A 16,436-nucleotide genomic window follows, 5' to 3' on the forward strand; every position below is an offset into this window, starting at 1 on the left:
TTAACAAAATAAAGCTTTTTGAGTTGTACCTTATCATTAAAAGTTTTTTTTTTGCTCCCTCCTATGACAGCCCATGAAATATCGCTTTGATGATGAATCGGTTGGTGTTACATGTTATTCAATGGTGAAGTGAATAGAACACTTTTTGGGAAGTAAAACATAGAGATGCACAATGTTCCATCCATCTCATATCATATATTTATATGAATTTCGGGTTTCATCGACCTGCCACGCGGCCAAAACATCGTTTATGTGTACCACCATATAATTTTCTTTTGTTGTGAATTGGTCTATATGTGGATTTGTTTTCTTTCTTTCTGTTTTTTTTTTTTCTCTTCATTTCTGGTTCGGCAAAAACTATACCGTTTTTTTCACGTCTGTCATTGTTTTAGTATTTTGTGTCCTTTCTTTGAGTGGGTATAAGGGAAATTTATGTGATTATAAAAATTTATTGTGATCATAAATAAAATATAGAAAAAAAGACGATCCGGAAGTCTTACAAGTCGTTAAGTAGTAGCTAAATCTTAACGTATTTATATAAATAAACTTACATTTTTTTTGTATATAAATACGTTCTGTAGCGGCGACGACAACGCGACCTGAGATAGTATCTATTATGGTTTCAATTAAAATTGTAAAGTTAGCAACATTTAATTTCAATACTCTAATGAGGAAGTACTAAAAAACATTGTCTCATTTATAAATCGTTTTGTTTGTATACACTTTTCTCTATAAATATTTAAGAGAAAAAGAAAGAAATGTGTTGGCATATGTGGTAAATTTAAAGTGCCTCCGAACGTTACACAAATTTATGTATTTTTCTCATGTACATAAAAATTTATATTATATAACATCATATATAAAATCTAACCGCGATCAAAAACCATTGTTTACTCTAATTTCCAGACATTTTTTTTCCTTCATCCTAACAATCTTATTCATAATATAAATACACACACACACGTTGTTCGATTATACGGTTTAATTATAATATAAATATTTCCTTCATGTTATAAAAATAAATAAAATTGCTGGAGAGTGGTGTTTTTTCTCTGGTCGAATGGTTTTTAATATAAACCGTTCGGTGGAAAATTCATTTTTATTTATTTACCTACTTTAAATTATTGGAAAACTAAATTGTAAGATTTTTTTTTATTAGGCGCCATCTTGCTAAAATAGACTCTATTTTTTCTACTTAATTCGTTGATTCAATTTGAAACGGTTTTATATAAATAGAGGTGCAGAAGAGAGAGGAAAGAAAAAGATTATTTTTTTTTACTTCTTCTTCTCGTTGGATTAGTTATATTATATGTTCCAGCTAAGTACATTTCTTGCCTATATTTAGATTTTCTCAGTGAAATGAAAATGCTTTTGATTTAAATTTATTTTTATGTAAAAATATAAAATAACATTTTAGGTCTCTCATAATTTATCTAACTGTTGTAGCACTTACATTTAAAGGAAAGGAAAAAAAACTTTTCTTTCCTCTCAATGTATTCCCATTTCAATCTAGAAATAGGAACTACTTTAGCCTCTTAAATCAATAAAAACTCATTATACAATTTCACACCAAGTCTCTCCGTTTCCATTAATGACCATTTTATCACATTGTCAAATGAATTAAATTTTTCTCCCATATTTCATCCGATCAAGTTAAAAGGCTAGACTTGTGTGTAATCGACCAATCGAAATTTGTTAAACGTTTCCAATATTTTAACTATATTGTGTCCGATATCATAAATAATAAATTTTGCTTCATTTACTTACGGTTCCACCGAAGATTCTTTTGCTAATTTCTGTCGAATAATAAATTCAAACCATACGATTGTGCTGACATATAATGAAATATTGCAAATTATTGTTGTCTATCTGTCAAAATTCAACAGTAGTCACAGCTCCGTGTAAGCGGCTAGTTCAAGTCATTTTTTTTTCATCCGAAACATGTAAAAACTACACCCACCATAAAATGTCGAGTGTGTGTATAGTATATATGTGCAACATGTAATCAATATATCAAAATGTACATTTCAACGAAATCCTTTACGCGCCACACACAAACATTTATTTTATTCACAATAATTTATCAATAATTCATAGTCCAGGCCATTTGTTATAAACTCAATTAATAACTTATCATAAAACGTATAACGTTTATATGCGCTCGTATTAATCGTCTATTCTTTTTTCGAAAGAGAGCTGCTGTTGCTGCTGCTGGTTTTGTGTTGCTGTTGTTATCTACTCGATCTTTCTCGGTGTGGCAAGAGGTGTCATTTATGCATAATTTTTGTGGTATCAATCAATTGATACTTGAATTTATTTTTTCCGCTACCTTATAACTGGTCTAGATAAAAATCTGTTAATTTTAACAATTTTTCACATGTTTAAATCATGCGAGAGATTATTATAACCAAACAATTTTATTTATTAAAAAAAAAAGTTTAATTTTTCTCTCGTAATTATACATTCCCAACCGTGTCAGTATATTTCAAAGCGGTAAGATAATAAACGTTATACTAAATCAAATAATATTTATTGCGATTTTCAACAAGTTGAACATAATTACTTTCCTATTACAAATTGTCTTTCAACCTATCAAGATGTTCAACAAATTAATCAATATATGATTACCCGGGTAAGGTGTTTTTGTGGGCGTACCATTTTGTTTATATACGAATAATAAATTATTTATTTCAAAAAGCGAAAACAAAGGCATATGTTGGGTATAATTATTAAATTAAAGTTGATAAGTAAATTGAATTATTTATAAAAGAAAAAAAAATTCAATTATACATCGTAATGACATAATTTACTTTCATTTGTCAAACGTTTCAATTAAATGGACAATCGCGTTTAATATACGTATGTCAAATGACTAGGTATTGGTTAAGCTATGTGTTGAATTAGGTCAAAGTTATAATCGATATACTTTTGAATACAAGTTCCCTTAAACTCAGTAAACTTTAAAATTTCTTCTACCTGTTCCGAATAGCAGCAACTCAAAATCTGAACAATATTTTTTATTGTTTTATTCGTTTCATACTTGATATTAGAAGTTAATTGTTTTGTGACACCATAAAACAAAGATCGTAAATATATTATGACAGTACCTTCCCGGAAGAATCAACAGAAAACTGACTTTGTCACACAATGGTATTTGACTTTATGCCGTAATTTAAATTAAAAAAAAAAATGAAAAGTCAGTACTCAATTGCATAATGTTGTTGTACGGTTCCTTTTTTCCGTTCTGGTGACATTTAATTCAGAAATATTTGAATTTTTTTTTGATTGAGATGATACAACGAAGAAGAAGAAAAAAAAGTGCAAAAGAAATATTTATCATTTCATCTGGAGGAAAAGACCTGTTGGGCATAATTGGTTGATTTTTTTATGAGATAAAATCAGCAAGCATGAACAACAAGAAGTAATATTTTATCGTTCATTTCATTTCATATCAACTGTTGTATGTATGTATATATACGTGCACCATGTGAGCTTATTATTTATAAATTAATATTAAATTGCTATTCTCCTCTTATATTTGTATTTTAATATCAACAACTAACTACGGTGGATATTAATTATTTTGAAAACGGAATATCAAGCGGAATATCAAATTGCGTGTAAGAAAACAGATATATTCCTCCCCACCTCCCGATTCAAACTATATGCACACAAAACAAGTTTAATAGCAGAATATAAGAACAATAATCTGTAAGCATTTTAATTATCTGAAAATTAGTTTTCATTGACGATATAAATTTTCAGAATAAATGCCAATGACTGTGCACACTGTGCTTATAAATATAATTGTCAGTTGTGTTTCGTCACAACATTTTATATAAAACTTTTTGTTGTTGTTGTTGTTGAATTTATCTTTATAACATTGTGATTTAGTATTTTTAATTATTTTTCTTCCATTACAGATTCGGTCTGAACAGCCGTATTATTCAGCAGATCCCGAAGTAGATTCACTTGTAAGTATTTTATTCATCCGCACATTATCATAAATTCTATCACTCTGTACTTTATTTAAATTGGCTGTTTCATTTTAAATTCCTGCACATTTTAATAATTTAAAAAAAAAATTAAAGAAAAGAAAACCAGTTTTGTAACTTACTAATAGCTAATATGTCAAATACGTGCGTTTAGCACTTATTTCTGAAGTGAAGACGAAGTGAGAGAAAAAAAAACAACCACGACGACGAATTCTTAAAACATAACAAAACATTTAAATCAACGACCGTACAATCAAATTAATCAAATCAACACTCCAACGAAAAATATTAATCTAGATCATGTGTCATGTAACCACATAAATTATCTAAAATTGTTATTATATATTGCTGTCATATCCTCTATCTTCCTTCACAATATTATGTGATTCTTTAATTCATTCCTTCAGTGGCTTATGACAAAAAAAAACCTGTCCCAATTAAGACCGTACACAGATACGTTGTCTGTTGTCCCTGGATATAGTGTAACCGTCTTTGGGTATAATACGCATTTATATATACTACGTATACAGTGTGGATATAAAAATTGGTAGAAGCGTTCGTTTCTTGTGCGCCTCTTCATCGTACAACGTATGATTGAAGCAAACAGCGAACGAATTTTATGTCAATAGTTTCGTCGTACGGTTTATAAAATGATGTAGAGAGTTGTCGTCTGAAAGCAATATACGCGACCGAATTCATGATGGGTGGGTGGACAGTGAACATGATACTAAGTTCTTCTTTTGCGGTTTTAAGATCTGTTAAATGATAAATATCCATGGACAAATCAGTGGGAAATGGTGCCATAGTTCGTCTAAATCCACAAGAGATTGACTTACGATTTGTGAAAGTTCTGATAAAATCGAATGCTGGCGTACGTTGTTGGAATGATAGAAGCTTGAATTCATGTACATTTTTCACGCGACAATTTCTTCAAACAACCGATCAGTAGATTGTATAAGTGTAACATTATGATCGCAATCAGCTCCGAAAAGTCAAATTGTTACTGCAAATAATAATACTTTTCTCGTTTATAATTCATTCAACACATTTAATATACACGTCTTTGTTTTTGTTATTGTTTATTTATCAAAATTGAAATGTAATGCTTCATGGACTTTAATCAATAAATCGATTTGACGGTATTATAAGCCTTGTTTCCGAAACATCGACCCAATCAATATAGTTTGTTGAGTTTATTTATAAGTTGGAACTGAATTTGTTTCAATTTAATGCAAACGAAACTTAGAACAGAAACCAGATTGTGGCATGTATTGCATTTGTTAGGCGCAATAATTTTTATTGCCGCTCTTTCCATTTAAATTTATCTACAATTTCGTGGTAAGCCGGAATAATGCATATCATTTTGTGTAAGCAAATTATTTGCTGCGACAGCGCGATTAACGGCTAGGCATAAGGTATAAGCTGTACGGTTGTAAGTTACAAATCGGTAAAATCATTGCTTGATGGATACTAAGTTATACTTGACCTCTTATTTAAATGATTGAATGCAGGAGGGGGACATGTTGCACTAGCGAATTATAAGAAAAATGAAAGTTGTATTTTTGGGTGCTTGAACTTCATTTATTTTTCTTTTCGATTAATAACACCACTTACGTTGTATAGCTTTTGGAACAAACAAAAATTCTACAATTCGCTAATGTGACACGTCATCTTTCTGCATTTAACTCTAAAAGAAATTTTGTATGATTGCACCATATCTTTTAATCAATTTTACTGAAACTTATTCTAATTATATGATTTTTCCACTTCCAGATGGTACAAGCGATTCAAGTACTTCGGTTTCACCTCTTAGAATTAGAAAAGGTAAGTCAATGAACCTTATAAGGTAAAAGAAAAATAATCAAGGAGAGTCAAGAAAAGTTTAAAACCAAAAAATCCACCTACTACATTCAATTCGTCTTAACGATATAACAAAATTAAATTAATTTGTCCAACTCAAGTTAAAAAAGCGTACTAACGAAATAGTTTGAAGCACGATAATCCAATGTTAATTGAATGTATATAAAATTGAAAGGAACAACGAAAAAAAAGCAACAAACTTAACCACAAAGTATTAACATAATTTCTTTTTTTCTATGTAATTTGTACGATTTTTTCGGTTTTTTAAAGGTATTTTTTACTAATTACATGAAATTACAAACATAAATCCAAATTGTGATAATTTAAAGGCATTTACGGGCATAACTCTTTCTTTTTTTTTCATTAGTTGTGTGAATAACTATGCTATTCTTTTTTGGTTAAGGTTTTTTGTTGTTGTGTTGTTCGGTTATATATATATATATTCGTTGTTGTTCATCGTTTGTAGTTTTCAACAACAATAAACATTAACAACAAGAAACAACAAAATCGTTAAATATATCAAAAGTAATCATAATAATTCGTTTGTCGAACCCAGTTATGTAGTACATTACGTCTGGGTATAATAACTAACCATACAATGGTATGTAATACAAGCAGGCCACAGAAGTCAGGTTATTTTATTTCTTGTGTTTATTTGAGGTTTTGTTGTTCTACACATGAATATGAATTAAAAATTTTTTTTTTCTTTATTTTTATAAGTTAACATATTGGCCTCTGTGTATATATACATATGTACATGTTCTCCTCTCTCGGTCATGGCACAATCGTACACCCATAGTTGTTATTATAATGAAAAATCAAATAACCGTAGCGACGTTTGTTTTTAATTTTAATTAATGGAAATGTAGGCATACCTTATACTCACAAATGTACGTTAATCATAATTAATTCTATTGTTTTTCAAGTTTCAAAACAAAAAAGAATCTTTTTCGGATATTTTAGGCTGTTAAGTCGTCGTTTCTTTCTTCTTCTATGTGAGCTCCTCCTACACACATTAACTCATTTGGCGCCATTATTGTCATATTGTATTCTCTTCTAAAATGTATAGTTACCGAAAACAACGTTCGACAAATGAATTTTAATTATTTTTGTTATTGGTGATCCGTATTACACCTTTCATACTCTAGTTAAATTTCAGTTCTTTCGCCAGAGAGAAAATTTCATTCATAAAAATGCGCGATAAATTAATCACAACATAATAAAAACCAAACATAAACTCGGCTATATCGTGACTATACGCGAAAACTAATTCGTCATCAAATCGTTGTCTTTTATTGTGTGAAATAAACCTTAATGCATGCAGTCATAAATTATCAGCTGATAGTTTAGTGTAGTCGTTTATACTGTGTATTATTATAGTGCTTTTTTTTCGATGGTATATGGGATGGATATATTGTGGATAGCACATGGCAAATAGAATCAAAATAAAAACAAAAAATATTTATTAAGAAATAATAAATGAAAAAAATAAAATAAAATAAAAAACATCGAAAAGGTTCGGATGTGAATATGTAGACCAATATGTATATATCATATGTACGGGGATCGGTATGCTATAACATATATGTATACACGAATATTCGAAAACAAAACATGCACTGCATACCATACCATATGCATACAGAAAAAAAATATAAATTGCATTCGCATACTTAATAGACGAGCTACAGTTTATTTTTATCGTTTTATAATTAAATAATTGCTAAGCGGTTTTTGCTAATGAAATAATTGACGTCGAGCATTTGTGTACTCGTCGTACATGATATAGATATATTATGGATATGAACAATCATATAATACAACCGTGATTCTAAAACATATTATATGCAGAGTGTATGCTGCACATGAATGTAATATTCAAACAATTTATGTTCCTCCTATTAAAGCCTTCATTCAACTCAATTTTCGATTCAATATGCATTCAGCTTTCAATCACTCTTACATAAATCAAAGACGATCAATAAATTAAAATATCACGTTTCCATGGGCATACATGTACTCAGATAAGTTATTACACCAGTGCAGAATCTATAGACGTATGTGCATTGGACTGATTTTTATGAAATGTATCTAGATCGGTGCTTCGTATAGGTATGGGCATATATCCAACAATTGATAAAGATAAAAACCGAATGACACTGACAGAGTTTTTTCTACTTTTCACATTTTTTAGATAAAAAAAATTATTTTCAAATGAATTCCACAAATTGATGGAATAATTTTACCATGTTTGTCTATCAACGGTGTGTCATTGTAGAGAATCTGGGCATACTCGAAACAAGACAAAAAAAACTGTAGTCACATAACAGCGACTCATTATAGTTTTTGTCAACTTATTGACATTTCAATTTGATTATGTAGCAAGTCAACTGTTTGTCGGTATGCAGCTTAATTAAATTAATGAAAACATTTTTTTTTTAAACAGACAATGTGTAAATCACGCGATTCTAAATTACATTGAAAAGTGTCCATATTTTCCGAGATTATTTTTATTAATCTTAAGAAATCAAATGCACTTGATCTCTTGGCCATCAGGTATACTCAAACGAAAATTGGCTCACTAATTTCCGAACATTTGTTAACCCGGTTAATTAAGATACGTGTGTGTGTATTCAGATATAATTTGTTGCGTTAACGTAATCGCTCCACACAGTTAAAATAGCAGTTGTTGAATTGTGTTAGAACATTCTTTACATTAAACAAAATTATGTGGTTTCCACATAATACACGTAACTATGGTGTCATAATAACTATGCCCACATTGAGTTGCCGATCCAATCATCTTCCGTTTATGCTCTTTCAGCATGCTTTTTTGCAAAAGAAAAAAAAGAAAAAAAAATATTTACAATTATCTACAAACACCATAAATAATTCCAAAAACATACTTTTTATCCATTTTCGTTCACCTTTTGCACACATTTTAATGTTTACTCTTGTGGTTCATTTTACATTTACATGCGACATGTTATTTAATATGCATATGGTTATTATGCAGTGCTCTTGCTTATTTGACTATAAAATTAAACAATTATGTGCAGTTTTCAACGTAAAGTTTTGAAGAACATATTTTCATAGAACATGCAATTTTTTTTCCTTTTATACGTATATGGAAAAAATGGCTGCATTTGTGTTCTGTAATGCGTCTAATATCTTTTATGACAAGTTCGGATAGTATACAAAACTAAAATGAATGCACTGTATAAGTTTCGCGCAACGTTTGTAGCTACTAATGCCGTTGATCATATTTGAAATGTGCTAACTGTTCCATTACAAAATCACACCGACTTGTCGTGCGAGTCATTTAATATTGATGAAGTCATATGGTGCATGGTAAATGTATTTTGTCATGAATTCGCTGCATGGCAAACGATAATTGGATGTAAATTAATGAAATTATATAAAAAAAAGCTGAAAAAAAAAACCTAAACCAGATAGTAATCTGAGAGTTACATAGTAGTAAATCTTGTTAAATTAACATCAAGAAACTGCACGCGTTTTCTAAGTTAATTGTTTCATTTGAAATACGTCCGAGTTATGTACATGGTTTTTTATTCTCTCTCTCTCCATAGTTGGATCATTAATGGATTGAAATGTCTGTTAATATAATCAAGCATTTATTGCTCAAGACAACATTCAGTTTGAAAAGTTAAGCAAATGAACATATTAAGGCCGTCACTGGCAGTATAATCCAATCCAAACATTGTTTAGTACGACCATAGCCAATCCACTAGGCACACCTTTTTCACAAATATGCATTCACACACGAACAAAAAATGTTTACAACCAAGACACTGAAACCTTCGGTTCCTTCCACAGGTTCTCGTTCAACATCCAACCGAACCCATCTCTCTACACATGAAACAATATCACATATGAATGAACTTTATGTTCAAAATAAAATAATATAAATTTTCCGGACCAACCATGTTTTATTTATGAGTTCATCTTTATACTCGAATAAATAACAGGCAAGAAGAATATAATCAAAACCATTCCCGGGGATGGATTTCAAAAAATAAAAAAAATCCCAAACTAGACCCATTGTGGCTTTCATATAGACGAAAAATATTCTTTATTGTTCTTGTTTCTTGAATCACCATATTTTACATACATTTATATGAATTTCCGTATGTATCCGTATAATCAAATAATATGAAGATATATGTTATATGCTTGTACGAGGCATTATAATGCCCTTTTTGCATAATATTAATTCAAACAACGGAGAAAAAAAAACTTTATAAAAATTAGCATAATTTGTTGTTTCGCCAATAGCTATCTCGAAGATATCAAAATGGATTTTTCGTTTAATTTTCCATTCTTGAAAGAAAAAAATCAGAAAAAAAACACCATTCAAAATGTCTGACACATATATATATACCATTTGGTATAACTACTCACAACTATTACATATTATTATGTATGGTAAATAGGATGTTATTGTCTTCACAAAAAAAAACTTGTTCTTGATTTTTACGTGTAGACCCATTTTTAGGTTATATTTCTCAACAATGTTGTTCGGTTTATATTCTTTTATTTTCAACTAGATCAACACCAATACTTCAAGCGTTGATCATACTTGATGGTTTGCTTGTTTTTCCATTCTAAAGCCATGATTGAAACTGTGATTTTGTTAAATTCATTTGGTTGAGACGTTGGTTATAAGAAACAAATTTTCGTTTATTTAGTTTCATACAAAACGGATTGCGCAATTGCACACGCAATGCCCCATAAAACTAATTAAATTCTCAAAATCCATTGTAAACAATCCAAGAATAAAAAAAGTATTTTTCACTAAACTTATTGAAATCTCCATTAGTTTACACAGATAAAATATTTCTGCCTTACTTAATTCGTTATCTGAATTTAAATCTGAAACAGTGTCGCATAGCAATAAAACAAAAGCAACCAACCAAGAATATTAAGCGAATATAAAAGAGAAATATATCGAATATAATAAAAACACCAACTAAAACATCCAGTGAAGCTATGGTGTGCCGCCAAAGAAGTTGACAAAAAAATTATTAACACGCTGAATTTCAAAGAGACACATTCGCTACCCATTTAATACATTGCAAAGATTACAATCATCTCTCATCGAAAAATTCAGCGAAAAAAAAATTATTATCCCCATACCTTTCGGACAAGTAGTATGATTATTTCGAGTTGAGGAAAAATATTTTTAGTGTGTTCGCAATTGAATTTTCATTATGTAAGGTATGTTTGATTTATCGCCACTAAAACACCCGTTTGCAATATGAAATTATGATTTTTCATATCTTATGAAGGCATCAATATTTTTCTTATTTTTTTCTTATTTGAACATTGCTGCCGTTTGTCGGCTGTGCGTTGTCGCGCCATATTATATACCGATATGAATGTTCAAGTGGTGGAAAATATAATTACCACAAGGTCGTGTCATATATGTACATGTTTCACTTGTTTCATAAGATTTAATATATTTAAATAAAATAAAAAAAAAAAATTAATCATCCGAACCGAGATAGGTATATTCACTCAGATTTGCATGTTATATCATCACGACAAAACATGTTTTTTAACATTTTCTGTTATTTTTTTTTTCGTTCGTCGCTGTTCAAAGTGTCAATTGAATTCAGTTTCAATTTAATAAAATAGAATGCACACGATCAAATGCAATGTAAGCACAAACTGAGACCAAACCTTGACTTCATTATCATAATCTATATTTTGAATTTTATCTAACAACAATTGCTATGCATATAAAGCGAAATGTTTGTTTGACCATCCGTAAAATACCGAACAGAGAGAATTGCAACATTTATGAGCTTAGGCTTATTAGATACTTATACAGTTAGTTTAACTTGTGATGGTATTAAACGAATTTAAATTAAAACAAAAAAAAATGTTTTGAGGCTAAGTATTTGTTCATGAGACAAATTGAAATCGGTGAGAATAAAGATTTTGGAAAGCCAAAATGGCCTAAATCAATATGTAAACAAAGATCCAATATCTTGAAACAACCGCGGACAACCTTGATCGTATGCTAGCTTATAGATCCATATAAAGATCCAAAAATTGAAAATGGAAGCTTAAAAGACAATAAACGACCCGTTTTCACTATATGACATCCATAAGAGAAGGAGAAGAAAAAAATTAGAATAATCGTAATATCTCTCTTATTAAACAATACATAAATGAGGTCTTGAATATATAAGTAGCCGTGTTACCAGGCGTATAATAATATTACTTGATAATCTTAGTCACGAAATTGCTAAAGGTAATTTGTATTCGAATTTTCTATTAATTTGTGTGCATCTTTATTGCCACGGAAGCTGATTTTATTTTATATCGCCGTTGTTTTACATGCATAAAAGGTTGTGCGATTGTGGTTATTTATGTGCAGAAATGCTTTTCTCTTTTCGCTGTTGGTTGGTTGTTTTTTATTCTTAGATGTGATCATGATTATTTAACGAGAATATTAAGAGATATTGTTTAACGACGATGTTATTTCAATAGGACGATTGATCATAATTCTCAATGTCTCCGAGACAAGCGAAAATAAAATAAAATAAAACAAAAACTATCGTATCAATATAAATGTCCATAATTTGAATAGAATTGTTATAAAAAATATATATTTAGACATTAGTTGTGTATTCAACAGTCAAGTCTTTATGCAAATCTAAATAGAATATTTCTGTTGTTTGCATCCATGACTAAACGAACTTCAATTTATTCGCGGTAATATGAAAATTATATAAATATTCAAATGAACCAATTTTACCAGCTGTGTAGGTAAACAGGAAAATTTATTCAAACGAATTTAACATGAATTTTTTCCCCGTATTTTTGGAGTTTGCTCCAAAAACCGACCATCTATACCCATTCTTAATCGTTTTAGCTCATTGATGACAATGCTCGTTTGATGGTGGAATTGTACAAGATACTTGAATTTTGTAAACAGTGAAAATTTTCATTTCACATACAGCTTGTCGCCAAAATGAAAATAGCATCAGGTTCATACACTGATCGCAAATATTTTTTTTTTGTTCAAAACATCTGATGACAAAGTCTCTCGATCAATGCGCTTTTATAAAGCACCCAAGATACAATTTAGATCGCTGCTGCTTGAAAATCTGTTGCAACAATATATGAAAAAAAGTGATCTCATTTAATTTCATTTCACACCATAATAGCAGACACCCGAATTTCGCGAGTTTTGCTTTAATACGTCATTTGCTATCTTGGTAAGGAATATATAAAAAAAAAATTGGAATGCGCATACAAATATGGCTGCTTGAGCTGTTGGTGAATTATTTTCTTTGTTTTGTTTTTGTTTTCTGTAATTTCTTGTTTTTTGTTTTTACAATCCAGTGATGTGTCCCAGCGGCCACTCTAAAAATGTTTGGTCTTTCCGTAGCAGCACAAATGTGAAAACAAGAACATTTCTTGTATTTTGCAGCTGAGAATGTATTTTTTTTTATTCTCTCGTTGGTCTCTATACATTTTATATGTATTCTTTATACTCTTTAAAAACAACACCAGAAACGTTGTTGTCATCAATTTTCATTTCTATAATAAAACGATTTTTTGGGTTTATTTTTGGTAAGGTTGATCGTCGTCATTCAGCAGCACTCTGAGAAGAATAACTTTTTTTTGTTTAAATAAATTTCGTGAAATCATATTATACCGTGTGACAAACCGGTTCAAAAAAGATGTGGTGCAAGGTATAATTCTTAAAGGACAGTATAACAAGTATACTCTCGTACATGTATTATACTCATATAATATTGTATAAGTTGTGTAGATATACTGTTCTTCTTCTTCTTGATTTCATTTACTTTTTTTATTTTAAGGTTTTATGTCGTGTCGTTCAAAAATTCCATAATCCATGGAGTTATGTTGAAAAGATAAATAACTTTTATTGTAGATGTTGAAGGCTTTGTGATGTAGTTTTTTTTGTCGATTTTTGCTTTTGTTGAAAGATATAAATTTCATAAATATATTAATAGTTTTTGTCTCGGTTATTTGATTTTTCAATTGAGATTAAGTTATGCTTTGAAACTTTCGTACGGCTATTTTTGCGTGCGAATGTCTGTTTATTTTGCAAATTGAATACAAATAAACGAAAAGAGTTCATGCAACTCAACAGAGCCTAGTTATGAATTTATGATGGATAATTGGATGTAAGATTTGCTTTTCATCATCATCTTCGTCGTTTTCGGGTCAATCGGTTCATGATGATGTTTCAAGTTTTTTTTTTCTTCTTCTTCTGCTGCTTTTCAAACATTATTTATTATCAACAGAATATCCAACGTTTAAATCACTCAAATTATGATGTCCACGTAGAAGGTGAATAATTTCGCATGACCGACTTAACAATAATAATAAAAAAAAAAAACAGAAAACAGAAAATAAACAAACAAAAAAGTAAACATTCAGTCGTGGAATTCTTTAAAACAGCATCGATCGATATAATACCAATAAATCGACAAAATGGTATTTTCCAAGAAACAAACAAAAGAATCGGTTGTGGTCTCTCGCGCATATGCAAAATAATTTTACCCCGAAAAACGCAAAACAAAAATTTATTAACCAAACAATCCCGTATTAAAAGTTAGTATAGGAATCGAATGGTGTTCTTTATTTATGCGACTATTCAGTTCAAGAATAAAAATAAATCGACTATACCGAAAACAATTTATGCACTTCACCCAACCGAGATTTTGACGAAACGTTTACATTCAATCAAAGTGAAGCTGTTAAATTTACATATTGGGATTTTCGTTTACTTCGTTTTTTGAAGAAAAAAAAAAGTTTATTTCCTTTTCTTGCAACTCAGACGCAGATTTTATCGCTGTTTTATGAACGCATTTGAATATTATATGCAAGCGAGTTCTATGCTATGCTATATGGTGTATGTAATGTAATATGTATACGTATCAGACGTTCCCATAAAGGACCACAAACTTTTAAATTATTGATCTACTGCGATATTTTATATCGACCAGCATCTCATTGTTTACGATTACGAAAATAAATTTATTAAAATGCTGTTCGCTTCAAACTTCATGAATTCATGATTGCATATAAATCAATCTAATGTAGCAGTATTACAAAACACTTTAACATTTTTATGATAGTTCATCAACAAAACGCCATTCCAACGTATAAACCAGAGAAGAGAGAGAGAGAAAAAAAAATATAAAAAAACACGTGCTGTTTGACCGTCAATTTCTTTTAAGATTTATGTGTGCAATAAAAAATCCTTAATTTGTTTACACTTAAATTTTACTAAATTGTGTTCATAAAACCATAAATTTTTAACTCGTTAACCGAAATGTACATAAAAAATACAAGAAAAAAAATTCCTTGGTTCACTTTCTCGGTTAATGTTTTGATTCTATAACATCGAACGTTTTATATTGTTGTGATGAATTTTCGTTTTTTTTTTCATTCGTATTTATTGTTATGATTACAAAATGTTACATTTTTATGGCCGTACACAATCCAGACCTGTGTACGACATGACGATCAAGATGTCATGCTTACTTAACGTTAATTCATTCGGATTTCGGTATCGGTCAAACATTTCAAAATAAAATTCGGTTCTTCGGATGCAATATTTCAGAAGAAAATTTTCAGCAACAGGTCAGTTTTCAAAGCCATTGCTTCAGAAGGTCACTGGTATTCAGAGTGACTAGTGGGAAATTATTGAAATGCCGTGACAATTGAACCTAAAATTTCTAGGATTTTTGTATAGTTTTTCAATAAAATTCGAACAATTGAAATATATGAATCTAACCTTCGATAACTATTTCTCTCTTTTTTTGTTGTTGAATAAGAATTGAGATATGTCATTGACATAGTCAGACATTATTTCTATTTTTATCGTTTATATCGTTGTAAAAATCTATATTAGCCTATCACTTCTCTTATTATTTTCTTAGATCTTTCTTGTGTAAGAGCTAAAAAAATCCGATGTTTTTCTGCATGTGCAGCGCAAATAATTACTTACAAGCTAATGAGCATATCAAGATGTACCCAGTGTGCATGTAATTCTGTATTAAGAATTGTAAGATGTCGCATCCTTACGGCTAGCGAGAGTATACATCTATTTCAATAAGAAATATTTTACAATTGAATAAACCCACGCAAGCCCACCGCTATAGTAATTTTATTCGCGCATGTGATTGCGTTATTGTTGTTTATGATGTTGATGTACATAAATTGTTCATAAAATTATATGAAAAAAAAGAAGAAGGTTGTTTCCCTGTTCCATTGGTTAATTAAACATTTTTCCTTCTCGCTTAAATGAATAAACTCATAATTGCGTCAATAAAAAATATTTATTAAAATGTAATTTTTAACCCGTTAGTCGAGTTGACAAAATGTTTTTTTTTTCGTTTTAAATTTCACACTACATCAGCAATAACTTGAGTATCACTAACAATAAACACTAAACTGAGATGAAAAGTCAAAAGGTCCAAAAAGTGATTTTTCTTATCAATTTAATTCAATCAAATGAAAAACAAAAACAAAAAAAAATCCACGTTCCAGTGTACGTCGTTGCTATGC

At 29.8% G+C, this 16,436-nt stretch overlaps 1 protein-coding gene across 5 annotated transcripts in view; it reads left to right on the forward strand.

The window, feature by feature from the left end:
• The window catches only part of LOC119067858 (homeobox protein homothorax), a 264,173-nt gene that overhangs the window by 23,619 nt on the left and 224,118 nt on the right, over positions 1–16,436 (forward strand). For all 5 annotated transcript variants that reach the window (XM_037171095.1, XM_037171097.1, XM_037171096.1 and 2 more), the window contains exons 4-5: positions 3,924–3,974; positions 5,769–5,819. In XM_037171095.1, coding sequence (XP_037026990.1) covers positions 3,924–3,974; positions 5,769–5,819 — 102 coding nt within the window. The remainder of the gene's footprint in view (positions 1–3,923; positions 3,975–5,768; positions 5,820–16,436) is intronic.

This window comes from Bradysia coprophila (assembly GCF_014529535.1).
Source record: "Bradysia coprophila strain Holo2 chromosome X unlocalized genomic scaffold, BU_Bcop_v1 contig_130, whole genome shotgun sequence".
Classification (NCBI taxonomy): domain Eukaryota; kingdom Metazoa; phylum Arthropoda; class Insecta; order Diptera; family Sciaridae; genus Bradysia; species Bradysia coprophila.